The sequence below is a fragment of the Panthera uncia genome, chromosome A2, assembly GCF_023721935.1.
Source record: "Panthera uncia isolate 11264 chromosome A2, Puncia_PCG_1.0, whole genome shotgun sequence".
NCBI lineage: Eukaryota > Metazoa > Chordata > Mammalia > Carnivora > Felidae > Panthera > Panthera uncia.
Genome location: NC_064816.1, coordinates 162,232,555 through 162,259,463, shown reverse-complemented (window position 1 = coordinate 162,259,463; position 26,909 = coordinate 162,232,555). Strand labels below are relative to the sequence as shown.

General features: G+C 47.8%; 1 protein-coding gene across 7 annotated transcripts in view; it reads left to right on the top strand.

Moving 5' to 3' along the window:
- PTPRN2 (protein tyrosine phosphatase receptor type N2) overlaps positions 1-26,909 on the top strand; it is an 803,411-nt gene that overhangs the window by 287,858 nt on the left and 488,644 nt on the right. For all 7 annotated transcript variants that reach the window (XM_049642198.1, XM_049642197.1, XM_049642193.1 and 4 more), the window contains 2 exons: positions 13,777-13,873; positions 23,237-23,399. In XM_049642198.1, the coding sequence (XP_049498155.1) occupies positions 13,777-13,873; positions 23,237-23,399 (260 nt within the window). The remainder of the gene's footprint in view (positions 1-13,776; positions 13,874-23,236; positions 23,400-26,909) is intronic.

The window sequence follows — 26,909 nt, the reverse complement described above, 5'->3', positions numbered from 1 at the left end:
TGTTAAGCGTCTAACTTTGGCTCAGGTCATGATCTTACGGTTCATGGTTTGAGCCCTCTGTGTCTCCCTGTCTCTTAGCCCTTCCCCTGCTCACACTCTGTCTCTCTGCCTCTCAAAAATAAAGACATTAAAAAAGCCGGACTGAGAAACTTGAGGATTCAGCATTGCTAGAGCTCCATGGGCCTCTCATCTGTCAGGTCAATGTGCATGTTTAGGAACACTGAAGCCATATGTATCGTTCCCTTGACTTTAAAAAATGTCCCCAGATATTTTCTTAGGCAGCATTAGAGGAGGACCTCATCAGGGGGACATCTCACCAGGAGAGCCATGGACTGTAGAAGGTTAATTTACAGTCAGGAACGGGATTCAGGTAGGATGTAAATGGTGGCAGACGTCTCCCCACTTCCTGGTGGGCCAAAGCCAGAGGGAGTAGAAATTTCAGGACATGAGAGCATTATGGCTGAGTGTGTGGGGGATGATTTGTACTTTGAGTTCTGTCTCAGGGGAAGTGAAAGACTTTAATTAAAAGGTAAAGTTTGTCAACAAATCTGTTACGAAAGGAAATCTTGCTAAAACTGGGGTGGGTGGGGGGAGAATCGACCTAGCACTGAAAGGTCACAGGTCGGAAGGCTTGCATGTCCTCAGCATGGAGGCCGAGGGTCCCTTGGGGGTCTCAGGGCAATAAGGAGGTCTTGCTCTGAGACTGTGCCCTTTGTGTCCTGGTTTATAAGGGGATCCCAGTGCAATGCCTGGCGTCTGCACCAAGGCCTCTGCAGGACTCCCCACCTCAGTTTGTCCTTTGCTCCCCTGTTCATGAGCAGTTGGAGAGTAAGAATTTTATGCCAGTTACTTTTTAAAAAAATTTTTAATGTTTATTTATTTTAGAGAGAGACAGAGAGAGAGAAAGAGAGAGCAGGGGAGGGACAGAGAGAGAGGGAGACACAGAATCCAAAGCAGGTTCCAGGCTCTGAGCTGTCAGCACAGAGCTCCATGTGGGGCTCCAACTCATGAGCTGTGAGATCATGACCTGAGCAGAAGTCGGACTCTCAACCGACTGAGACCCCCGGGGAACCCTCCCCCCCCCCCCCCCCCTCCGCCCATGTCAGTTATTTAATGGGCTTTTTCTTCTTTGCTGTTAGAGAAATGTGCCTCCCTGCTGAATCAGTATTGGACAGAGTGAGGATCCGGTAAGTGTGGAGTTTGAAGGAGACAAAATGTTTGCTCTAACTCACGCCAGCCTTTCTGATATGGTGGTCATCTGCCTATATTTTGAATCTCTATTTAATAATATTGAATACCATTCCTTTCCCCCTCTTTCTGTCTCTCTTCATACCTGGTTTTATGTGCTTGTGACTTTCCCCTTCTTTTTAATGGTCCCCAGCATTTTACTGTGGCCTGTGGACAGGAAATTCAGTCCCCTGTGCCAGCCTCCCGCACACCCGCCAGAGAGCAAGATGGCCATCTCCAGACACGACGACACTGTTCATTCTGCCGGATGTGCACGTGGTGCCTGGCGCTTGTCGGGTGCCTTGCGTTTTCGGTCGGTGGTTTTCTCTCTTGCTCTGAACGAGTAGGGATGGCTACCCTCTCCCCTTGGGAGCTGCAGGTGACTGTGGCATCACCGGGTCCAGAGCTTTCCCACTGTGGCCACACGGCACGAGTGCCCACCACCCACCTGCTCGGCGTCTGCGGTCACTGGCTGCATCTCCCTAGGACCAGTCAGGGCTGAGGGAGAAGTGAGGCCCGTTTCATGTCTCTGGGAATTGACTGGCACCTCATCTCTGCCTGCATCCGGAGGTGGGAAATGCAGTGGCCGCGCCATAGCAGGAATCTTATTTTATGTGGCTGGCCAGGCACTACGACGGCAGTTGTGAGAAGTGCGTGAAATGACGCGGACACCATTTGATGTGTCCTTGAGCTCTGGAATGGAAGTCCGAGATGAGAATGTGTGGGGCAGTGGGGGACCGTGGAGCGGCCTCTGAAAGACCGCCGCATCCTGGGGTTGACCTGGCAGTTGTGAAAATGGGGAAGGGACCGATCACGCATCACCCTGGAGCGCTCGGACAGCCAAGGGAGGCATAAACGATTTGCAACACAGGGTGTGGGGGGCTGGGGCTCTGCGAGGGGCAGTGGTTTCCGGCACCAAGTATGGCATCAAGCCCTAGACCGGAAGGAGTCACAGAATCCCCCAGCTCCCAAGAGTCCTGGTCAGAGCGGAGCGTCTCATGCTCTCCTATATGGCGTGCTCGCTCACTGTTGTCTGCACAGGGACTTGGCAGGCCCAGGGGGACTGGTCAACGTGCCGTGCCATCAAGAAGCTTCTGCACCATCCTGCTGTTGGGAGGTGGTGTGGGAGGACCATCACTTCCTAACTTTGTGGGCCCCGTGGCCCTGCGTCAGCACCCACTGTGACCCATCACACACGGCTGGAGCACGCCCAGGCAGACCGAGGCCTCGGGTGCCAGCCCTGCCTGGCATCCTGTCCCCGAAGCCCTGCCAGGGTCTCTAATCCCATGTGCACCCCCTGAGGCTTCTTCTCCAGGAGAGACCTGTTGACAGGTGCTCTCCTGGTGTCACACCCTGCCCCTGTCTTTGTCCTGCAGCCTGTTCACTGGGTCCCTGATCTTGTCCCCTCTTCAGGGGACCTTCGTTCCTCAAGCCCTGCACTGGAGTCCCTCTTGCTGGACCTGCCGGGCCAGCCGAGCCCACGTCTGTCACTAGGAGCCTCCCTGGCCTATGTGAACGGCTCCCACCTCGCCCTCACGGAGCAGCTAGCAGTAGAATCATGAGGAAGTTCCCATTTATGAACATGGAGGAAAGAAGTCTCGGGGATGCTGAAGAAGACCTGAATTCTAAAATAAAAGAGGTTCTAGCAAACAGGCCTTCCTGGTGGCACAGAAGCTGTGAGTGCTGTCAGATCAAGAAGGACAGGACTAGGGGCCGAATGGGCAGCCGAGACGCGTGAGCTCCAGGGCCTGCAGACTTCTACGGAGCCCACATGCTGCCACACGTATAACACAAAACCCCTCTGCTCTGCTTTACAGGAAGTGATAAAGGGACACTTGAGGCTCCTCTCCTGTCTCTCAGCTCCTGGCCCGGGGAACCAGCCAGCAGACCCTCTGTGGCTCAGGCCCAGATTTAGAGGTTGTCCAGGCTCTTGGCTTCCCCCACATCTCCCTCCTCACAGCCACCCCTGGCCTCCTGACTGTATGGTCCAGCTTCCCACAACCCACCCCCTGGGGGCAGCTGGCATCTCTCAGCGATGCCCATCACCTCTGCCCACCTGTGCTGGCCTCCCTCCCCCGGGTCCCAGGGTGTCACCACGGGCCCCACCATCCTAACCTGCCCGTGTGCTGTGCCGCCCCCGGCCTCCTTCTCATTCCGGAGCACTTGGCCTGGCTTGCTTCTGCCTTGAAGCTTCCCCTTGCCCGGTTCTCCCTCCCCCTACACACTTCCAGCCTTTCTTGCCCTCTCTTCCTGGTGAGTCCTGTCCACCGCGCTCACCTGTGCATTGCTGCCCATCGTTTTTCACCACAGCACTTACCACAGACCAACATTTTCTTGTTTAATTTTGTGTTTGTATTAATGTGTGTTCCTCCGTTAGAATGTACATCCCATAATGGGAGCAGGAACTGTATCTTTCTTTGCACTCGTATCTTCACAGATCAGAAAGCTGAATGCCTAACATGTCCCTGCCTCCTGCTTTATCAATTTATTTCATCAAATATTCAGCAAATTCCAAGCATGTATAAAGTGCTGTGTTTGCCCAGGAAGCGAAGTGGCCCAAATATGGAGGTGATGCAGGGTCAGGCAGCTGCCACACGCATCCTCAGCCCCTGGGAGTCACAGATGTGAGGAAGCAGCCGTCTCTCTGGCAGGAGAACGCGGCACGTAGGAAGCGTTGAATCACACTTGCACACACGTGCACATGCTCATCACATGGAAATCACGTTTAAATACCCTATGCTCTGGTTCTGTTTTTCTTTTCTTTTTTTTTTAAATTTTTTTAATGTTTATTTTTGAGACAGAGAGAGACAGAGCATGAACGGGGGAGGGTCAGAGAGAGAGAGGGAGACACAGAATCCGAAACAGGCTCCAGGCTCTGAGCCGTCAGCACAGAGCCCGACGCGGGGCTGGAACTCACGGACCGCGAGATCATGACCTGAGCCGAAGTCGAACGCTCAACCGACTGAGCCACCCAGGCGCCCCCCGTTTTTCTTTTTTAATAAAGTTTATATTCTAGCACTGACCAGTGACATTGGTGGGATTTCTCTGCTGCTAAAGGGTACCTAGATGAATTTGCATTCTATTTGTATTCTCTCTACCATCTTAAAACTAAACAGTGGCAGATGGACATACTCTAGCAACCCCCCTTCCACAGTGATAACTAGGTTCGTACGTATTTCATTAGCGGTCAGATTTACAGATTGTGTAAAATAAGTATCTGTAAATGGAAAGTTTTACATCAGAAAGGTCAGTGACATCCTCCTGTTCGGGGCTGGGTTGGTGGTTTTCAGGGCGTGTGACTACACCTGCTCTGATCTTGCTCTTGCAAAGTGTATTACAGCGGAGTGGGCACCCTGGACATTTTAAAACAAATATACCAGCATACGAAAGACGAAGTGGGTCAGTGTGAGTTCATCCTGTCGAAGAACAAGCACGGGCTTGCCCGGAGGCTGGCACGTCTCCTACTCCTCCTCCTTTGGAATTCCCTGTGTCCATTGAGGCGGCCAGTATGCCTGCTGCCAACCTTGACCCTCATCCTTTACTGCCTCACGTAGCTGACTATTAGCACTGGCCAGTGTCGCTTCTGAAAACTCGAGCCATCCCCACTACCAGTCTCTGAGTTGCAGCCCCCGTGTCTCTGAGATGGGCTGTGTTTACACCTCCTTCCCTTCTCTTTACTGCCTATTAAAGGTAGTTATTCGCAAATCATGAGGATTAAAGCAGGAAAGAGTGCAGGGCCTGGCTTGTGGTTAAGGCTCAGTAGATAGATACTATTGTTTTTACAATTTGTATTATGTTCATATTGTTATTTTTATCGTATTGGTAACACCCTTGGGTATTTATGTGGAAAACGCCAGCCCTTCTTTGGTGGGATCCAAGGCCTCCTGTGACTGCACACTGTCCGCTGATGCCTCCTCTGCCCCTCGATGGCCTCACAGCCTTCCCACTGTTTCATGCGCTGTCCCCGGGGCCACAGACTTGGCAAGCCTCACCTCTTCCTCACCCTCTCCCACTATTCTGGGGTTCTCCCCCGACCTCGTGCCATCTGTTAGAATCCATTTATCCTTCGTGCCTTGGTCCAGGTACCATTTTTCTCTTTGAAGCTTTCCCCAGTTCTGCACCCCAAACGAATCTCTTCATTTCTCTATTCATATAGCTGCTTGCTTATGACTCTATTATGTAATTACCACACTCAGATCTGATTTTCGCTAATTATGTACCCATCTGTGTCAGCACTAGACTGCGTGCGGTAAGAGGTCGGGGGTCATGTCCACTCTCAGGCGTTACATGCCTGATAAGAGCGCAAGAGTAGGTGATGTGGCATGTAAGTGAAACCACGCGATGGGTAACCTTCTTGGATTGGCTTTTTTCACTCGGCACAGTGTTCTGGAGATCCATCCGGATCGTAGCTGAGGACTACTCCACAGTACGCATGGACCATAGTTAGTTTGGACACTCACTCGCTGAATGACATCTGTACACAAGTTTTGTACACAAGTTTTCGTGTGAACGTTTCTGTGGGATGAATGGCCAGCGGTCAGTTGCCGGTTTGTATGAAAAGTGTATGTTTAGTTTTTAAGAAACTGGCAAACCATTTTCCAGAATGGCTGCGTCGTTTTACAGTTGCACTGCCAATGAAATAGTGGCCCAGTTTCTCCATATCCTTGCCAGAATTGGATATCGTCAGTTAGTTTGTAGCCTTCATGGTAGGTGTGACGAGGCCGCTCACCGTGGGGTAACTGGCATTTCCCTGAGCGCTAACAATGTTGGAACACTTTTTGTGAGCTTACTTGCCATCTGCGCATCCTCTTTGAGGAAATGGCTCTTCATGTCTTTGACACTTTTTCTAATTGGACGTTTTTAACGTTTACTTGTGAGAGTTCCACATTCCAGGTGCGTGTCACTTCTTGGCCGTGTGGCCTGTCCTGGTCTTTCATGCGGACGTCAATGCTTTTCCTAGCCCTGGGTCCCAAAGATTTTCGGTTGTTTTTTGTTCCCTAAAATGCTTCTTGTTTCATATTTTATATTTATATCCATTATCTATTTTGGTTTTTTTCTGTGTAAACCGTGAGACTGATGTTGAGGTTTCCGCTTTTGCTTCTGTGTGTTCCACAGCTCTTGCACCGTTTGGTAAAAGGCACTTTGTCAAACATTAAGTTGCTTTTGCACCTTTGTCGGAAATCTTGGGCATACTTGTGTGGGTCTACTTCTGGGTATTCTGTTTTGTTCTATTGATCTATTTGCCTCTGCCAATACTATATAGTCTTGATGACTGTACCTGTATAAGACTTGGAATTAGGTAGCATGATTCCTCCTGTTTTACTCTCCTTTTCCAAAGTCGTTCCAGCTACTGTGACTCCGTTGCTGTTCCATATAAACTGCTCGTCTGTATCTGCAAAGAATCTTGCTGGGATTTTGACAGGAATCGTGTTGAACCTGTATCCCAATTTGAGAATTTTCATCATTGTTGTGTTGACGCTTCCGACTCATGAACGTGGCATGTCTGTCCTTCATTTAGATCTTTGATTTCTTTCATCCACATTGTGTAGTTTTTAGCACACAAGTCCTGCGTGTATCTGTTAGATTTACACCTAAGTACTTAATTTTTTGAGTGACTATAGTGTTTCAATTTCAGTGTCTATGTGTTTATATGTGTCATAGTTCATAGAAAAATAACTTATTAGTTCTAGGAGTTAGTGTAGATTCATTGAGATTTTCCATGTAGAAAATCATGTCACCTGGAAAGAGATAGTTTTATTTTTTCCTTTCTGATCTGCTTGCCTTTTCTTTTCTTATCTTGCCCTATTGCATGGATAGAACTTTCAGCTATGTGGTTAAGAGTGGTTAAGAGGAAACATACACTTGCCTTTTTCCTTATCATAAGTGGAAAGCTTCTAGTTTTTCACCATTAAATATGATGTTAGCTGTAGGGCTTTTGTAGATGTTTATTATCAAGTTGACGAATTTCCCCTCAGTTCCTATTCTTCTGAGAGTTTCATCATGAATAGGTTTTGAATTTTTCAAACACATTTTCTACATTGATATAATGTAATTTTTTCTTCTTAAGCTTGTTAATATGTTAGCTTACATTGATTTATTTTGGAATTTTGAACCAGCTTTGCATATCTGGAATAAACCCCAAGCTGTATAATTATTTTCATACATTGCTGGATTTTATATGCTATTTTTTTCTTGAATTTATTTCATTATTTTGAGAGAGAGAGCACACACGAATGCACGCTCAGAAGCAGGGGAGGGACAGAGAGAGAGGGAAAGAGTATCCCAAGCAGGCCCTGTGCTGTCAGTACAGAGCATGACATGGGGCTCGAACTCACAAATTGTGAGATCATGACCTGAGTTGAAATCAAGAATTGGATGTTTAACCAATTGGCTAAGCCACTCAGGTTCCCAATATACTAATATTTTTCTTAAGAATTGTTATGTCCATATTCATGAGAGATATTGTTCTATAGAGTTCTCTCTCTTTTTGGTCTTTGTCTCCTCTTTGTATCAGGTTAGTATTAGCTACATAAAATTAATTGGAACTATTTCTTCTTCTTCTGTATTCTGGAAAGGATTGTGTAGAATTCACGTTAATTCTTCCTCAAATGTTTGGTAGAATTCTCCAGTGAAATCATCTGAGGCTGCACATTTCTTTTTGGGGAGGTTTTTAATTATGAGTTCAATTTCCTTAAGAGTTATAGGGCTATAAAATTATTTATTTTATATTGGATAAGATGTGGTGGTTTGTGTTTTTTGAGGAATTGGTCCAGTTCACCTCAGTTTCCATGTCTAAGTGTGTAGACATGTTTGTTCCCATATGGGGTCTACAGGGTCTGTATTGATATCATCTGTCTCATTCCTAGTACTGGTAATTTGTGACTGCTTTCTTTGTTAGTCTTGCTAGAAATTTGTCAATTTTACTGATCTTTTCAGGGAACTTTTCACTGACTTTCTCTGTTTTCCTTTTTTTCTGATTTTAATCTATTGATTTCTGCTCTTTATTGTTTCCTTCTGTCTACTTTCCTTGAGTTTATTTTGCTCTCCTTTTCCTAGCTTCTTGATGTGTACATTTAGATAATTGAGTTGAGACTTTTTGAAATGCAAACATTTAGTGCTAAAAATTTCACTCCTAGCACACCTTTAACTGTGTCCTGCAAAATTTTGGTGCCACGTTTTCATTTTCATTCAGTTCTCAGTATATTTTTCCCTTGGATTTTCTTTGACCCATGGATTATTTAGAAGTTTATTGTTTAATTTCTAAGTGTTTAGAGATTTTCTTGCTAGATATATGTTAGTTGATTTCTAGTTCAACACTATACTGATTAAAGAATGCAGTCCAAGTGATTTTGAATCTTTTAATTTTGCTGAGATTTGTTTTATGGTTCAGGATATAAATGGTCTCAGTCCATGTCATGTTTTGTGGGCGCTTGAAATGAGTGTGTGTTCTGCTTTTGTTGGATTGAGTGTTCTATAAACGCTGATTAGAACTGTTAATCCATGGCACTGTTGACTACTTCTCAAGCTTTGCTGATTTTCTCTTTATTTGTTCAGTTGCTAAAAAAGTAGTGTTGAAGTCTCCAACTATAATTGTGGGTTTGTCTATTTCTCCTTTCTGTTCCATCCAAAAACTCCATGTGAAGTTTCGCTTCACATATTTCTAGCTAGGTTGTTTGAGCATACATATTTAGGATTCCTATGTCTTCTTGGTGGATTTATATCTTTATATAATGTCTCTCTGTCCCTGGCATTTTTGTTTGTTTTGATGAGTAGTTTATTTGCTATTACTGTAGCCACTGCTACTTCCTTTGATTGATGCTTGCATGGTACATCTTTTTCCATCCTTTTACTTTCAGCCTGTCTGTAACATTATATTTAAAGTGAGTTTCTTATAAAAAACATATAGTTGGATCATGCTTCTTTAATCCACTTAGTCAGTGTCTGTCTTTTCATTGGTATATTTAGCCCATTTATATTTAATGTAATTATTGGTATGTTAAGGCCTAAATCTTCCATTTTACTATTTGTTTTCTGTTTGGTCTATTTTTCTCTGTTTTTTTTTCTTCTTCATTCCTTTAGGGTTATGATAATATTTTTTAGAGATCCATATTTATTTCTGTAGTCTTTTTGAGTGTATCTCTTGATAGCCTTTTTAGTGGTTGGTCTAGATATCATATTATTATAGATATCATATTATTATAAATAATCACAATATACTGTCATTGTTTTACCAGTTAAGAATAGGGTGTAGAAACCTTACCTCCCTTTATGGCTCTTCCCCTCGTTTATTATAATTATCTTAAATATTTCCTCTACATACATTTAGAAGCACAACAGACAGTGTTATCATGTCTGTCTCAACTGTCAAACATAATATATAAAATTCCAGAGAAGGAAAACTAGTCACTTTCACTTTTCACATTCTTTTCTCCTTCCTGATGTTCCAAGGTTCCTTCTTCTGTTTTTGCCTTTGTATTTAAATACATTCATTTAGCAGTTGTTTTAGGGCAAGTCTGCTATAAAAAATGCTCTCATTTTCCCTTTTTTGAGAATGTCTTAATTTTCCCTGTCATTCCTGAAGGATGGATGGAGATATATATATATAGATATATATCTATATATCTATATATCTATATATATATATATTTAATGTTTATTTATCTTTGAGAGAGAGAGAGAGTGTGTGTGTGTGTGTGTGAGAGAGAGAGTGCAGGGGAGGGGCAGAGAGAGAGGGAGACAGAAAATCCCAAGCAGGCTCTGCACTGTCAGAGCCTGACACAGGGCTTGATTCCACGAGCCATGAGATCATGACCCGAGCTAAAATCCAGAGTCGGACACTTAACTGACAGAGCCACCAGGAACCCACCCCTCCTGAAGGATATTTTTGATGGGTCTCTGGATTGGTAGATTTTTGGGATTTGGGGCTGATGGGTTTTTTCTTCCGGCACTTGGAGAATGTTGTGCAATTTCCTTGTGGCCTCTGTGGTTTCTGATGGGAAATCCTTTTTGCTCGGATTGTGTTTCCCTCATAGGTAAAGTGTCATTTTCCCCTGACTGCTGTTAAGATTTTGTCTTTGAATTTAGTTTTCAGAATTTTAACCATGTGTCTTGGAGGAGATTTGGGCTTACCCTGTTTAGGGTGCTCAGCTTTGTGAATCTTTAGGTTTATATCTCTTGCCAAACTGGAGAAATTTTCAGACATCAAGTTTTTGAATGCCCTTTCAGCCCCACCTTCTTTTTTTCCCCTTCTGGAACTCTGATAGTATGAATGTTAGATCTTTTGTTATAGCCCCACACTCCCTGAGGCTCTGTCCTTTTTTTTTTTTTTTTTTTTTTTTTTTTTTTTTTTAGACTGTTTTCTCCCTGTTGTTGGAATTGGATGATTTCTGTTGTTCTCCTATCTAGCTTACTGACTCTCTCCTCTATCCCTCATCCTTCTATTCAGTGCATCCCCTGAGCTGTTTATTTTGGTTTGTGTATTTTTCAGTTATAGTATTTCCATTTGGCTCTTTTTGGCTCTTTTTATATTTATTTATTTGCTGAGACTTTCTATGTCTTTGCTAAGGCTTCTAGTTTTTCATTTCTTTCAAGTATGTTCATAATTGTTCATTGAAGCATTTTTATTATGACCGCTTTACAGTCTTTGGTAGGTAAAGCTAACACTTCAAGCCTCAGCGTTAGGGTCTATAGATGAGATCTTCCTGGTTTTTGGTATGAGTAGTGATTTTCTGTTGAAACCTGAACACTTTCGTACTATATTATGAGACTGTGGATCTCACTTAAGCTTTGTGTTGTTGTTTTTTTAAGATTCTATTTATTTATTTTGAGAGAGAGAGAGAGAGAGAGAGAGAGAGAGAGAGAACACAAGCAGGGGAGGGACAGAGAGAGAATCCCAAACAGGCTCTGCCCTGCCTGTGAGGAGCCTGATGCAGGGCTCAAACTCATGAAGTGTGAGATCATGACCTGAGGTGAAATCAAGAGCCAGACGCTTAACTGAATGAGTCACTCAAGCACCCCTAAGCCTTGCATTTTAACAGCTTTTTCTGACACTGCTCTGCCAAGGTGAGTGAGGGGTCCCTGTTACTAACGTGGGGGTGGGAGTCCCGGTTTACCGCTAGGCTTCTGCTGACATCTGTGCTGAGGGGTCTAGTCCATGTGCTGGGCGGGGTGGGTGGGTGGGAGTTTGAGCTCCCTATGTGGTCTCCACTGACATGGGGTGGGGGTACCACCTGCTCCCTACGTGGCTGCTTTGCCAACCTGGCAGAGTTGGGGGGGGTCATTGGCCTTGTTCCAGCTTCCTAAGGGAGGACACCCAGGCTGTCTCTTGGCCTTTGTTGGCATGGGTACAGGCTGTGCTGTGCTGTTTTTGGCAGTGTTTGATGAGAGTGGAGCTGCTGTTGTCTAAAATGTGCCAAGTAGCCCCCTTCCTGGGCCTCTGGCTGGGGAGAGGTGACCTCAGTCGGGGCTTCACCTACACTTGGTGCTCCCGAGTTGCCGGCTGACTCAGCTCCAGTGTGAGGTGCATAAGGCCAAAGGACAGCCCAGGGAGCCCCACAGGTGTGGTTCCTCAGATTCCCTAGGACTGCAGAAGTCTGTCTTCCGCCCACCCCTCGTAGCCTCCTGTGCATATAATCTGCAGGGTTTTAGTTGTGCCTAGTGGGAGGGGTAGGAAGAATGTGTCTTCTCCGTCTCCCTGGAAGCAGTCAGCTCTTCCTGGGGTTTTGTCTTCTCAGTAGCCTTGAGAGGAGTTCAGAGAGAATGTCTAATGCCCTAATGTATGCATTGCTTTGGTTTTGTATCCAAGTGTCCAGTTTCTGCCTGCTCCCAGGAAAGCTTAGAAGTCAGTCTAGGGGTTCCGGGTCTCCCTGAGATTACCTGTATGGATCACCTTTATCAGTTGGCCGACTGTTGTGATTGAGCCCTCCTTACAGACCCCAGAATTGAACTGGCTCAGGCTCTTGTGCTGTTTAGTACGTGTGCTGCCGAGGCGAGCACTTGTGCTCTTTAGATTAAAAAATACATTCGAAGTTTCGTTATTTTAAATTTTACAAATGAAAAATTTTTATGGGAAGTTCCTTTTGTGCTCTTTATTTGTTTGTTTCCGGATAGGTATTAAGACCACCCTTTTGGGAATGGCATGGTTAAACTATGCTTACTTTCTCAATTCACAGTGCTAGATACTATGCTAATATTACAAGTGTGCTTTCATTTGAGAATCCTCCCAGGAATGAAGCAACGGTTAATAGCCACATAAGCATACACTTCATATGGGTGGTTTTTTTAGTTGCTTTTGGCAAGTGGAAGATGCTTGCTTATTATTAAGTACATTTCATCCTGAAGTAAGGGTAACGGTGACTATGGGGCTCCGTCTCCCTGCAGCGACCCATTCTCTAAATGCTATATTCAAACAGGGCTGCTTAGAACAAGCTGCCATTAGAGGCTGGCCTGTTTGGTGAGTTTTCCCATCAGCTTCCCCTTTGGGTAATGCCATAGAGCCTTTTGAGATTCAGAAGTGTTCCAACTGTTTGAATCTTGCCATTTGTAAATGAAAAAAAATGTTAGATTTGCATTTGAAAAAAGAATTCAAGTGTGTTCATGAAGGCAGCTTATATCTGCTGAGCCCTTTTTATTCCCCAGAACATGTGGTTCTCAGCAAGTTCTGGACCTCCCTGTACCACACTCACACACACACATAAACAGGCACAGAGCCGTCCTGATTTGAAGATTTTGGTAATGTGTTTTTGAACAGGGCATAAAAATATATCTCTGTAATTACATGATATTTAGTGATTAGATAATTATGGATAATTGCATGGGGTAGTTCTAAGTGCTAAAGTGTTACCATAAGATCTAAAATGTACAAATTGCATAATAATTATTCTTGGGAGTTATTTGGTAATTCTGAGCATAATTATCATGTGATCTGCAGTGCATGTAATTAATGCATAATCACATGCATTTTGCCTTCATAACTACTTCGCTCTTGTTATAAAGCTCTTTGTCATAACATTTGAGTATAAATATAATGTAATTGGCTCCCAGATACAGCACATTAGGCCCCATGATAATTGCCTTCAGAGTAACAGTACCCTTATTTCATTACAAACGTGTGGCTCTTAGGCAGGCTGGAGCTCCAAGGAGCCCGAGACGTGGCGGTGAGGAGCAGGAGGGCGGATGAGTGGTGGGTAAACGTGTGCACATTTGGGTCGAGAATGTCTTTGCTACGACCAGGACCTTTCCATGAGAAAGTCTGCATCTTTTGCTGGGGACAAATCCGTGAAATGTGCTCCTGGTTCAAGGGCGCCTTGCTGTCCAGCCACACCACCACTGCGCCTAGTGTTTTTCATCTGGCAAAGCACCCATCATGTTTCTGGTCTAGATGTCTCAGAAGGCGGGGATTTCTAGAAGGAAAAGACCTTATTAGTAAACCGCAGTGAGCGCCTTGGCATTGCGGGAAAACCTGGAAACAGCAGCAGTTTCTCCTGTGACTGAAACAAGAGCTTTGCTCACCTTCCACGTTGATAATGCAGCTTTTGCATCTGTCCCCAGGCTTCACATGGCAGGATGACTACACCCAGCACGTGATGGCCCAGGAACTCTTGAACCTTCCCTCCCCGCAACATCTGGACGCCTCCAGCACAGCCAGGTAAGTAGATGCGGTTTATGTCTCCTTGCTCTCTGGCCACGGCCAGCATCCATCAAGCTTGTTTTTGTTTGAACCTATTGTCTTTTGGGTGTAGAGGGACCAGAGAGTTGGAGAAGTCCAATACGGAGCAGATAGGTGCTTTCCTTTCCTCTGTGTCCTAGCCCAGTGGAGCCAGATGCGTTGGCGTAACCCTCTAGCCAGGGGCTGTCCTCGTTGACAGACCTCCCAAGGGCCCTGTCCCTTTCCCAAGACCCTTGGAAAGCCCTGCATCTTCAGAGCCTTGGTTGGAAGCAGAGAAGTCAAGATTTCTCATTTCCCAGTAAGAATTTATGTTCTCTTTAGTACAAAAAGCAAAATTAAATCCTGGAAGTTTTCCCACTGCCAGAGCCTAGCAGTGCTGCGCTGAGTGTTTCACTCTGCAACATCTCATCGCCTCCTCGCGGCGCACCGTGAGGGCTCCTAGTCTCCCACGTACCCTTGCAGGGAAGGAAAGTGGGACACAAGAAGTTGGAGACTTAGTCCAAAGCAGACAGGCCACAGTGAGCCAGCTGGGATTGTCTCGTCCCTCAGCCATTGAACTACATATTCTTCAAGTGTATAAAAAGTGAAAAGGCCCTTTCCCAAAGGCTTAGGGAAGTTGGGAAAGTCCTTTTTTCTTCCCAAAGAAAGAGACTATTTGAAACTTCAGTTAGGAAAATCTCAGTTACACAGAAACGTGGGCATCTGCCTTTAGCTCACGTTCCTCTAATAAGTGAAGGAGCTAAGCCACCAAGAAGTTCATTTCCGAATCCAGGGAGATTAGGTGAGTGAGCACGTGTAAAGGACTTGTGCACACTGAAAACACGTTCCCATGTTAGCTCTTCTCCAGCCAGACTAGGAGTTTCTTTAGGTGGAAAATGTGTCCTTCTATGTCCTGCGCCCAGCTGTCAACCTTGAAGCCCTCCTTTGTCAGAGAGAATATGCCATTAGAGTCTGTGAGTGTGTGTAAGACTTCTCTGTAAGAAAAAACAACCAAAAACCAAAGTCAAGCTATCTTGAATTTCCATTTTTGTTTTAGATGACTTCATACTCTTTGCACTTGTCTTTAAATTGCCCTTGGGCATTTCAGTGCTGCCCACTGCTCCTTCCTTCCTAGTGAAGATTGAACTTCACTAAGATGAGGGGCACTGTGCCAGGTAACCTTGAACTCCATCATGAGCAAAGGGTAACTCCTTGGACAGCTGAGGTGAGAGAAAGACCAGAGCACAGCATCACCCAAAGACCTACGTTTGCAGACGAGGTGAGGCTGTTGAACAGACACCTGGATGACCACCTTCTTACCAATGTCAGTATTGTCATTTGCAAAAATTGCCAGCTTTATTATGAAAAGCGACACCTTATCTTTGTTGCTTTTTAATAAATAAGATTAAAAGTTTAAAAATATTCATATTAGAGATTGGAATGTTCTTCTTTGTGGATTTCCTATGCATGATCCTTGCCCATTTGAAAAGTATTTTTTTATTTTTCTGTTTTGTTTCTTTCAGTGTAGAGCCTTTATATTTGAGGCTAGTAACCTTTCACGTATCCTGTCTTGTAGAGGTATCTTTTTGGTCTGTACCGTAGATGACACCAGTAGAGTTGCTAATGACAACAGAGTGCCCTTAGCTCTCTCTAGGCTGGATTTTTAATCTCTGTCTTTGAGAGTGTTGAACCTAAGTAAACCAATCATCCCAGCTCTACCAGCAGAGCCCTATTTTCGGAGGACTTGATGGGACATTCTCCACATTCCTGTCTGTCTCACTCCTGGCTCTGGCCCCTGAGGGACGGTGTTCCTAGGCTGTGTCAGTAGGTGCCCGTGTCCTCAGGCTGGGTCTGGGTTTGGCCAGTGGGATTCAGCCCAGCTTAGAGGGCAGAGAAGAGGGGGTCAGGATGGCAGCGGGACCTGGGCAGCGCGTCTCGTCCCTCCTGTTGGTCTGGTGGTTCGCCAGGGTCATCTCTGTTGTGCCTCTCAGTCCTGTAAACAGTGCCTTGTTCAGTTACACGGACATCCTGCTTCAGGGTCCAGTCTGTTTCCTGATGGCACTCTGCCTGACAGACAGTCTCAGCAGCAGAATAGAGGCACGGATTCCTGCCATCGTCTGGCTCCCGCCTCCTTGCAGCGAGGGTCACGGTCAGACGGTCACCATAGTACAGACAGTACTTTTCCCTCTTTTCAAAACTTTCTGCAAACTCTCTTTAGCATTGAGATGATCTGTTGACCAGTGTACGTACTTTTTAATAATCTTTCTCTGTAGGTATATCTCATAACACTTCATTGTCTTCCCAGACTATTGGTAAAATATGCTCACAGTTTCTCTTGTGTAAAATTGAGGCATTTGTATTTTTGCAGAGAGCTATCATCGTTTTCACAGGGACTTCCACATTTGTTAACTTGTGATACATAGAATTGGATTATAGTTTAAAAATCCATTCAACATGTAGGTAGTGGTCACTCTTCTCATTTTTAGCATAATTTTTTTTCACACTTTTAACATGATTTTTAAAATTACTTATCTCTTGGATTTTCTTACTGTCCTTACACTTACTTTCTTTAAAATGGTTATTTATTTACTTTGAGAGGGAGAGAGAGCATGCATGTGCACACATGAGTGGGGGAGGGGCAGAGAGAGAGGGAGAGAGAGAATCCCAAGCAGGCTGCATGCTGTCCGCACAGACCCCGATGTGGGGCTTGAACTCACAAACCGTGAGATCGTGACCTGAGCCGAAGTCAAGAGCTGGACGCTTAACTGAGCATCCCAGAACCCTTAGACTTGTTTTTTATAAAGCTTCTTGAGTTCAACTTTTTTTCATGTTTCTACTTACTCATTTTTTAAAAAAGTAATGAAATTACAAAAGTTTGTGCATTCGCTTTGGGACATAGTTTTCGTCCCATCCTGTGACTGACGTCTACTTGTTTGCTTTTGCTCTAAATTATCTGTCACTGTAATTTTGTACCTTTTGGAAGTAGCTAGTGCCTGGTTTTTCATGTTTATATTGTTTTTAAACTTGAAATTAGCACTTAGTTTATTTCATTTTAGTCAGACAATGTGACCTGTTCAGCTTTTAGTTTCTGGAGATTTTGAGGTTTTCTCTGTGGCCTATTTTATACCATCGTGTTATTAATTTTCAATGGATAAAGATATCATACCCACTATTTGCAGGGCACAGGTTTTTTACATATAGTTGATGATTCTATATAGTTTATAATATGTCCTTAATTCTATTTGACTTACTGAAATTTCTCAGACAAAAATGTTTCTGTAAATTTTCCTTTCGTTGTTAATATATTTCCCTTAAACACTGAGGCTCTGACTTTTGGGCACATAAAGGCTGCCGCATTACATCTTTATTGGTGATCGCTGTACCCATGGTCACTTCCAAAGGGTGCCTTTGTTGACTTTAATGGTTTTTGTCTTGGATTCCATTTTTCTAAAATTAGTATTGCCATTCCTGCTTTTTCTTTTTCATTCGCTGCCTAATTGATCTGGCTGTCCTTTAAAATTTCACCCTTTGGACTTTCTCTATTTTACACGTGGATTTCCTGAACGTCAGTCGGCACTTTTGCAGCCCCCTGGACAGCTCGGTGAAGGCCCTGCTGTCCCTGCCTGCTCCCATTTCCTCTGTGGAGTGTGAACTGTTTGCTTTTGTTGTCTGTAGTGTTGTGACCATCACCTTCTTGGTTTGCAGATATTTTTAAAGTGCAAGTTTCTATCATTATTAGTGAAGAAATCGGTATCTTCCACCTTATTACGCTTCTGCCTTCTTTCCCTCTGTCGCCTCTCTAGGCACTTCTTCTGACCCAGGGACCCCCAGCACGTGGCACGTGCCTTTTACCAGGTTGACATGTGGTCAGTATTGAATCAGTGAAGGAAAGACAGAATGAATGATCTACTGACACTTTGAACTATTATGTGGGTAACCACACCGACCAAGAATCCTTCCTCACTTTCTTCATTCCATAGGGCATTTCTAGAGCATTCTACACTTGATAGATTTGTCAGTATCCACAACAGGCCAGTGAGATATACTTGGCATGCTTCATACAAGACAATTAACCTTCAGAGAGATTAACTTGCCTGGATGGTTTAGAATCACCTTCAGGAAGCCCAGCCCTGCTTCTGTGCTGCCCACAGTAAGCACTGCATGTGAAACCCAGAAAGTAGGCCCATCAGTAATTAGATGCCGGACGTAAGGAATGGAGGGGAAGCGTGAGGGGTCACTGAGAATGCAGGAATCTGAGCCTGCCCTTTGCTGGTTCTCCTGAGAGCCAGAGGAGGTGAGCAGGAGGCCCGCGGCCTGTGTGGAGCTCTGGTGAGTCACACAAGACTGCCCGGGAGCATTGTGTCAGGTGGTCACGAGGCTTCTACGTGAAGAGTGAAAAGGTGGTTTCTCAGTAGCTACCACGACTCACGCGAAAGGAGTGAGAACAAGGCTCACTGCCTGCTCCCTGTAAAGATTTCGTTCCTAGTCTGGGCTTTTTTTTTTTTTTTTTTTTTTTTTTTAGCAAATTTTCTAAATTTTACATTATTCTAAAATCTTACATTCTAAATCTTACATTATTTGGAGCCTGAAGGTCTGTGCATGCATGTGAGAAAGAGAATACTGGAGTCCTAAATGTAAAGTGTGTTTGATCTTTTAGAAGTGGAAAATGTATACTTACAAAGTTTTGACCGACTTCGAGCTGAATGCCAGGCTAAGCCCATTTGCAAGTTCGCTGCTCCAGGCTTGCCCCGCGTAGTGACGGCAGACTCTTCACTGTAACATATTACAGCATCACAGACAAACCCACTGGCAACAGACATTCCAGGAGGATGAACAAGACAACCGAAAGGCACTTTTACGAGGTTAGCAATTCGTGACGGAGAAAGACAAACTGCCAGAGAAGTGAATCGACTTCAGTTAAAATACATGTCGACGTCATAGAACATATTTCCTCCCTTCAATAATGGCCGAGGAGATGCCAGCCATGGTTTGAGGTCAAAGTACCATGAAGTCCTTATCACCTGTGAGGTTCACTATGGTGTAGCTTGAAAAGGCATCAGAAATAAAAGCAGGACAACTTTGTCAATTGAGGCAATTAAACGCAAACAAGAGGATTTTCTGTAAGTCCTAGTTTTTATGAAATATGTACAAATACCACACCAACATTAATGATCCATTCTTGAAAACCAGAATTTCTATGTGAAAAACCTAGCCAGGATCCTGTTCTCCATTCCTGTAAGTGGGAAGTCTAGAATGAGTCACACACCCACCTAAAACCCCAATACATTTCCTGAAGTGTGTCAAAATCACCCCGAAGACCCACATATAAGTAACAAACTGTCATGTTTCTGTAAAATACTTAAGACACTGCTTCCTGGTCACTAAAAGTGTAAATGGCTACTAACAAATTGAGCATTTTATTTGCTGTAACTCAACCTCACCCAGCCTGCAAGACATATACACAGACCAGACACACAAAGGTAGACACACACACAGATGCACACAGGCATGCACACACACACACGGATGCACCAGAAAGGCACACACACACACACACAAACACAGACATATAGACACGTGTAGACACAGGGCCCTGAATGGGGGAAGTTGATGCATTCTCAGGCCTTGAGCTCTGTTCCCCCTTCTCCTGGGTTTATGGCCTTTCTTTCTTTTTTAAAATTTTTTAAGCTTATTCATTTTATGAGAGAGAGAAAGCACAAGCCACTCTCTCTGCCTCTCTCATGCTGACAGTCTGCACTGTCAGCATGGAGCCTGATGTGGGACTTGAACTCATAAACTGTGAGATCATGACCTGAGCCTAAGTCGGACGCTCAACCCACTGAGCCACCCAGGCGCCCCTGTGGCTTACGGCCTCAACCCTGTGCTTGCAGAACTGATGGCTATTCTGTTTACATATCAAAATGCCTTATTTCTAGAATTACCACAAAACTTTCTCATAGTTGGTGCACTTACAAATAAAAGTGAGAATTAAATGATTACTTAAAAGCAAAGTCTCTCCAAATACAAAAGTCAGCACAGAAAGGATGGGAAGAAATGGAAAAAACAGCAGATGAGTCTATGCCCTTCCTGTGTGCTGTTTTTCTAAACCTCATGTTGACATTGTGTGAGCTCTACCCGCTTTCCAGCAGTCTGGGATATTCTTGTTCAACGTCAAGGGTACTTCTGGCAGATAATTAAAAAAATACAAATTTAAAAAACCGGTATTTACTTACATGAAGGTCAAATGCATTTAGTAGCAAAAAAAACCCACCCACATATGTGGCTATGTAAATGTCAGAGCTTATAATTGCTTATAATTACTTATTATTCAAAAATCAGCTGCCACATTTATTGAACATCCACTACAGAGAGCACAATTTGAGGTTATATACAGTTGCCATGGGAAACGTGTCTGGTTCTTTCTACACAAACAGTATTTGTGGTTGTCAAGGAGGCCTAACAGACTGGGAGTATGATGTCTTCTATAATCTAAAATGAGACACTTTTCTTTCAAAAGAAAAGTAATTTGATCACGACCCCCCCCCCCCCCACTACACCACAATGATCACTTTTGTTATCTTGAATTCACTTTGGGTGATAGTTTTTAGGTTGCACAGGAAAGGTGTCATTTAACAGGTTAGTAATGTGAAATGTGAGCGTTTTGGGCTAACTCTGCATCGACCCAGAATTTACCGTCTGTATCCAAGTTCTTTCTTTCAGTCAACACGTACTCTTTCAGTGCCTGCTGAGTTAGGCTCTGCGTAAATTCGGGGCTTTGGAGCAGAGAACGTGAAGAATATAGAGAAACACGACCCCTTCCCTCAAGCAGCTTTCATTCTAGTGAGAGGATATGTAGCAACAAAAAGTACATATGAAATAAAGAAGGTCATTTCAGTCAGTAATAAAAGCTACAAAGAATTGAAGGTAATGTAATAAGCAATGAGTGGAACACACCTCGGGTTGGATGTGGCTGGGAGGGAGTTTCTGAGCTATGAGGTGAGTGAATGTCCAGGGAAGTGGAGTGTGATTGGGGCTTTTACCAGTTAGTGGTGTGACCTGGTGAACTTTTCCAGAGGCCCCCATGGCTTCCAGGTGACGGAGGGGAGAGGCCCCCCGGGGCCATCACGCACGGCTGCTCGTGACTTACATGAGGGGGACGTGGACGGGTTTGGGGGGTCTCTGGGTCGGCCCGAAGGAGTGTGTGATGTGTGAGTGAGGAACAGAGACGAGGGAGAAGAGAAGTGAGCCCTGTGGGCTACGGCCGGGGCACAGGTGGGTGATGTTGCCGTTGGCAGAGATGTGTCAGTGGGCGCAGCGAAGCCGGCCGCAGACAGCGTGATGTGGGAGGAAAAACAGACTGGCAGGTAGCTTCTAAGGAGAGGGAACCTGGACTTGATGGTCTGGGAGGTTCTCAGCCTCTCCACGTTATACACGGTGCCAGTGTTAGAGCTCATCGTCAGACAAGCTCCTCGCAGGGATCAGGGCATCAGAGAGTTCAGCGACACAGAGGGGTCTCTGAAGAGAGAGCTTGCTGCTTAGTCTCCTGCCCCATTCAGGGTGCGTCGTGGCCCTTTGGGGGCGGCTGCTTTGCTCAAAGCAGGGCCGTCAGCGGGCTGGGAAGTTCCGGTCGGCGGGTCCAGGCTGTGAGATGGGTGGGCACAGAGGTCAGCTCTCCAGAGCCAGGGCTCTGGGAGGCTGCGGGTAATGGGAGGACTGGGGGCTGATCCGGACAGGAGGCCACTGAGGGGCCAGATGAGTTTCCTGGATGGGTTGAGGCCCGTGACCCTGACTTCCTGCCGGTAGGGGTGCTACCCGGTCGCTTCCTCTGTGCCTCTGGTTCTGGTCATGCGCAGCCTGTGCAGAACGCCTCTGTCTGCTGGGCAGTTGGTCGTTCTCTTAATGACTTTGAGCATGAGTCCAGCGGTTGCCCCCTCGCCTCTCACATCCGTGCTGGATCGGTCAGCCTGCATTTCCGGCCTCGTCCTGGCCTCCCCTCCTGGACACAGCCACGGCCTTGCTGGCCGGCACTCGGGCGTGAAGCAGCGTCTAGCTTCAGAACAAGCCCCATTTGTGTCTCCTGCCACGTGGAAAGAAGGCAGAAAGCTTCTCTCGGTCATTCCTGCTGCAAACCTGTGTGCCTGGCGTGGACCGCACACACAGATGGTGATGCGTACGTGGCTCTTCCGTAGTGCCAGCGTAGAAATGTTTGGCACTGCGTCAGTTTCCTGCTGTGACAGATCACCACCGACCTCGTGGCTTACACGGTGACCGCCTGTCACCTCGCAGTTCCCTGGGTCACAAGCTCAGCCTGGGCCTCCCTGAGCCAAGGCCTGTGGTGTCGCAGGGCGGCCCCTTCAAGAGGGCCGGGCTGGAATTGTTTCCTCCCTTTTGCGCTCTTCCCCGCCTTCCTGGAGGTCATCCTGCACCTCATCACTCCGCCACCGCCTTCCACCTCCTCGCCCTCTGTTAAGGACCTGCGGCCACACTGGGGCTCCGGGGTAACCCAGGATCAGGCCCCCATCTCAGAGTCAGCTGACCACGGGTCTAGTGCCATCTGTGCCCTGGGACCCAGCACGCTCGTGGGCCCCGGGAGTCAGGAGGGCACCTCTGGGTCACTCTTCTGCAGCCGTGAGCAGCGAGCCATCGGCAGGTGCTCCCTGCATCTGAACAGTCATGTATGTGGGGTGTTTGCTGAGGCGTTGGGGTGCGGTGAGACCAGGGAGGGCTTGATTTCAGGGCTCTTTCTACTGTATGTCGCTGGGGGAGAGCAGCCTTCGCCTGTGGGACACCCACCTGCCCTGTCTGTAACGAGGTCGGCTCTCGGTTCCACTGCCTCGGCCTGCACTCGCGGCAGCCGGGGCTCGGGCCTCAGACCCGTTCTCGGCTCTTGGTTTTGCCTTTGCCTCCTCTGCCTGTGTTCCTTCCTCCCCAGCCTGTTCCACTTCCCAGACCTCAGACCCCCTTCCACGTGAGCCTCTCGTGTTGCGGGCCCGCCGCATAGCCCCGCCCTCTGCTCCTAGGATCGGCCTTGCAGCAAGTCCTGGCTGCTTTCCGTCTGCTGGCCTTTGCCTCCCACCCCCGGTGCTCAGAGAGGCCGCGTTGACCTCTCCAGGGGCCCCTCATCAAGTGCCCACGGTGGCTCGGAGACGCGTCAGGACACCAGGCTCGGGGGGGCGCCTGAGAGATTCAAGTTCAAGGCTAATGTGCGTCAAGGAGGCGGGCCTCACCCTCTGGCCCTGAGACCCGTGTCCTTGCTCAGCCTCCAGGGTCGTCCCGCATTTCTGTCATGCGGAGCAGAGGGCCAGGCAGCTAATTGACATAAACAAATGTGCGACTGGCTCATAGTTTTCTTGTGTGTTTCAGAACCTCGAAGCAGAGTGTGGATGAGGACAGGAGGTCCAGTCTGGAGGACGACGGTGGTCTGGCCAGGGCTGTCCAGCGCTACCTGCCATATCTGGAGGCCCTGTCCCGGGCTGTTGCCCCAGACGTGCGCCTCCGCACAAAGCACAACAGGCCGTCAGCCCAGGTGAGCCTCGGAGCTCCGTGGTCTGGGAGGGTGTCTTTCACCTGCCACGTGCCCTTTTCTCCAGTGTGAGTCTTTGGCATTTCCTGGTTTCTCTCCTGAGTCCCGGACTAGTATGTGGCACAGGGACGGTCAGGGCGTGTGCAGAGAATGCTCCTGGACCCTGCTCAGAGGTGCACACAACACTCCAGCAGTGGCTGCCCACCCACCGTCCACACGGAGCCAGTCAGCAGTCCAGGACCCTTAGGGGTGAAGGTCTTCAGGATGTCTTCCTTGGAGCAGGCTCGGGCGCTCTAGAAAGCCACCATCAAATACAGATAGGGCACCTACAGGCAGCAAAGAGGGTGTTTCCTCCTTTACCGCCTTTACAGCAGTGGACGCTCAGTTGTGAGGGAGCAGAACCGGGACCCTGAATTTGGTTGGGGTCAGGGGGGCCCAGGGGAGCCTGCTGTCCTGGTGAGTGAGCCCGGGACTGTGCTGGGGTCAGGGGAGCCCAGGGGTGCTCCCATCCTGCTGAGTGAGCCCGGGACTGTGCTGGGGTCAGGGGGACCCTGGGGCCCCCATCCTGGTGAGTGAGCCTGGGACTGTGCTGGGGTCAGGGGGACTCAGGGGTGCCCCCATCCTGGTGAGTGAGCCCGGGACTGTGCTGGGGTCAGGGGGACCTAGGGGACACCCCATCCTGGTGAGTGAGCCCAGGACTGTGCTGGGGTCAGGGGGACCCTGGGGGGCCCCCATCCTGCTTAGTGAGCCTGGGACTGTGCTGGGGTTAGAGGACCCAAGGGACACTTGAGCCCAGGACTGTGCTGGGGTCACACTGCCAGGCCTGCCTCTCAGGAAGCCTCTACATCCTGGGCTCGCCTGCCCTAGGTGGGCATCCTGTGTGGTGCGGAGGGTCTAGGCGCCGTGCTCTTGGGTAGAAGTTCATTTTCTACCGACACTACATGCCCTCAAGCCATTCTGAGATGCTCAAAAGGACATTTTAAAGAGACAGAATCACAAATGTCAGCTGTTTAGATGGAAAAGAATGACTACTTGTTAAACTGGACTTACCAGATTTTGACTCACCTGGAGAGAGCAGGGACAGTCAGAACCAGGGGCCTCATTCATGCATCCCGAGGAGGGGGTTTGGGCAAAGTGCTGAAGTCCAGGGTGATCGTGGACATGTTGGGTTTTGGCAGTGATGTGCACACTTTTTTGCTGGACATTAGTTATGTCCACTGGGATTTGACATATTTTCCTTTCTATGAGTGACGCATGACTGAAGGTCCCTTTCCTCTGAGGCTCTGCTGGGGTTTCCTCAGAAGATTTTCCCCAGAAAATATGGGGGATGCAACGTGTGTCCCCTTTTCAATTATTTTCCTGTCAAGAAGCCACTGAAGTGATTAAAGCCCGCCCTGGGCTGAGACTGTGTGCAGCGCCCATGCAAGGTCCTTTCGAGGGCACACTGCTGATGAGGCCCGAGTCACCTGAGGACAGCAGTGGACTCTGAGCGGGCACGTCAGAACTGGTGCTGCGGCCCCGCAAGGTGAGGTCAAGTTAGGTGTGGGCTGAGGTGCAAGGTTGGTTCAGTTCTGCATCTTATGGGCAGAGCCCAGAGAAAGGACGTCTGTCGTCCGGGCTTCTCTAGGGTCCTGTTACTTGTGTCAGCCCCTCCTCGAGGTCCTTCACTGTCCAGCCCTCGTTTCACAGTCACATTGGGATACAGAGGCCCTGTGGGGAGTCCTAGCACAGGGCGCCTGCTGAGGCCATGGGGTTCCAGAGCCCCTAGGCCACTTTGAGAGGCTGCTGGGAGCTCCTGCACAGTCACATTTCTGTCCTGGATCGTGGGAATGTGTTTGCCCAGTTCGTGGCATTTGCCATAACGGATTCAGTCCTCACAGACGAGCCCCTAGCAGGAGAGAGTAAGATAATGCAGGGCGGCCCCCACGCTGCAATCGGCCAGTCCCACTCCCGCCTGGACCCTTGGCCGGCTTCTCATTGTGGGCCGTAACCCCATCTGAGCCGGATCCACTTAACACTTTTTTCTAGATGTTGAACTTAAGATTTTTTATTCATTTATTGAGACTGAGCACTTTCTATGAGCCAGATGCTCAGCTGGATACCGTGGAGTGAGAGGTACAATTGTCAAGGACCTTTTCCTGGGTGTTGGCCGGGGGCCAGACATGGTGGGCGAGATTCTGGACACTCTGGAGGGCATTCAGAACCAGTTCCCACCAGTGCCGTGTGGCCTCGGGGAGGCCACTCAGCCTCTCTGCCCTCGGGTCCTTGGCCGTGAAGTTGGGCAGTAAAACGGTCCTAGAGTCACTGTGAGGAGAAGCGAGACAATGCACATAGAGGTCACAGCAAAGGCTTGAGTCAGGCCATTGTTAGTCCTAACCTGTCTGCAGAAACACCGTGAATGTAGGTCTGGAAACCGCCTGCTGGTTCTTGCGGGAGCCCTGTCTCCCGAGGAGACCGCAGCTGAGCTCTGGGTGCCCAGCCCCGCAGAGCGCCCAGAGCCCGAGCGACTCACCTGTTGACTTACTCCGCAGTGCTGGGGAAACCAGCTTCTCCCAGTCCCGAGGATGGGAGACTGGAATACACACAAATGTGAGATCACTCGTTTGTCCTCCTCCTTTGTCCCCCGATGTGTCTTTATCAAAAGGAACATGAAGCCTCATGCTCAGCCTTGGCTTCTGTAATGGAGACGTTGCGTCGCGTCCCTGGGTGTGGGACCCAGAGATGGTTGTGGAGGCAGGAAGGGCAAGACGGTCCTTACAAGTTCCCGAGACCCAGGAGAAGCTTGAAAGCAACCTGCCGACGTTTCTCTGGGAAGCGGCGCCCGTCCCTAACCAGTCTGCGGCCTTCTGTGCCGGGGACAGAAACGGAGCAGGAAGGCACACAAGCTGGAGCCCAGGGTGTTGGCAAAGCTTCATCAGGCGCCCGCCGGTGCCGCGGGGCCTCATGCTCATCCTGAACCCAGCACCATGTTTCCCCTCCTGCGTGGCCATCTCCTCACTCAGCTACACGCTGGGATGACCGTCAGTTTAGAACAGAAGTTGTTGCTCCTCGGACAAGGACAGGCATGGACGGCCTGGGTCCTCTGCCATACTGCCTTGCTGTCCGCACCTGCTGTGGGGTAACCTAAGAGTGTGACATCAGGGACTCTGAGACTGTCACGTGGTCTATGCCGGCAGTGTTGGGGGCAGGGGAGCCGTGGCAGAGCTGGGGCTGGGGGTGTGACCCCCCCCAGGTGGGTGAGTGACTCTGCCAGAGCCGCCCAGTGTCCTATTGGGCCTGAGGTTGGGGGGGTTGAGTCTGTAGCCCCCAAACGCTGGTCAGCGGGATTTGCAGCAGAGTCCGTCCAGCCCCGGCTCACTTACCTGGCGACTCTGACCCCGAGCATCTGGACAGGCCTCCCCATTCTGCACGAGAGTGTGACCTTCCAGAGCCCTGAGGCTGTGGGGTCAGTGCCTGTGACTCTACCCTGGGGCCCTCGGAGGCACAGGACGACCGGCATCCATCTCAGGAGAG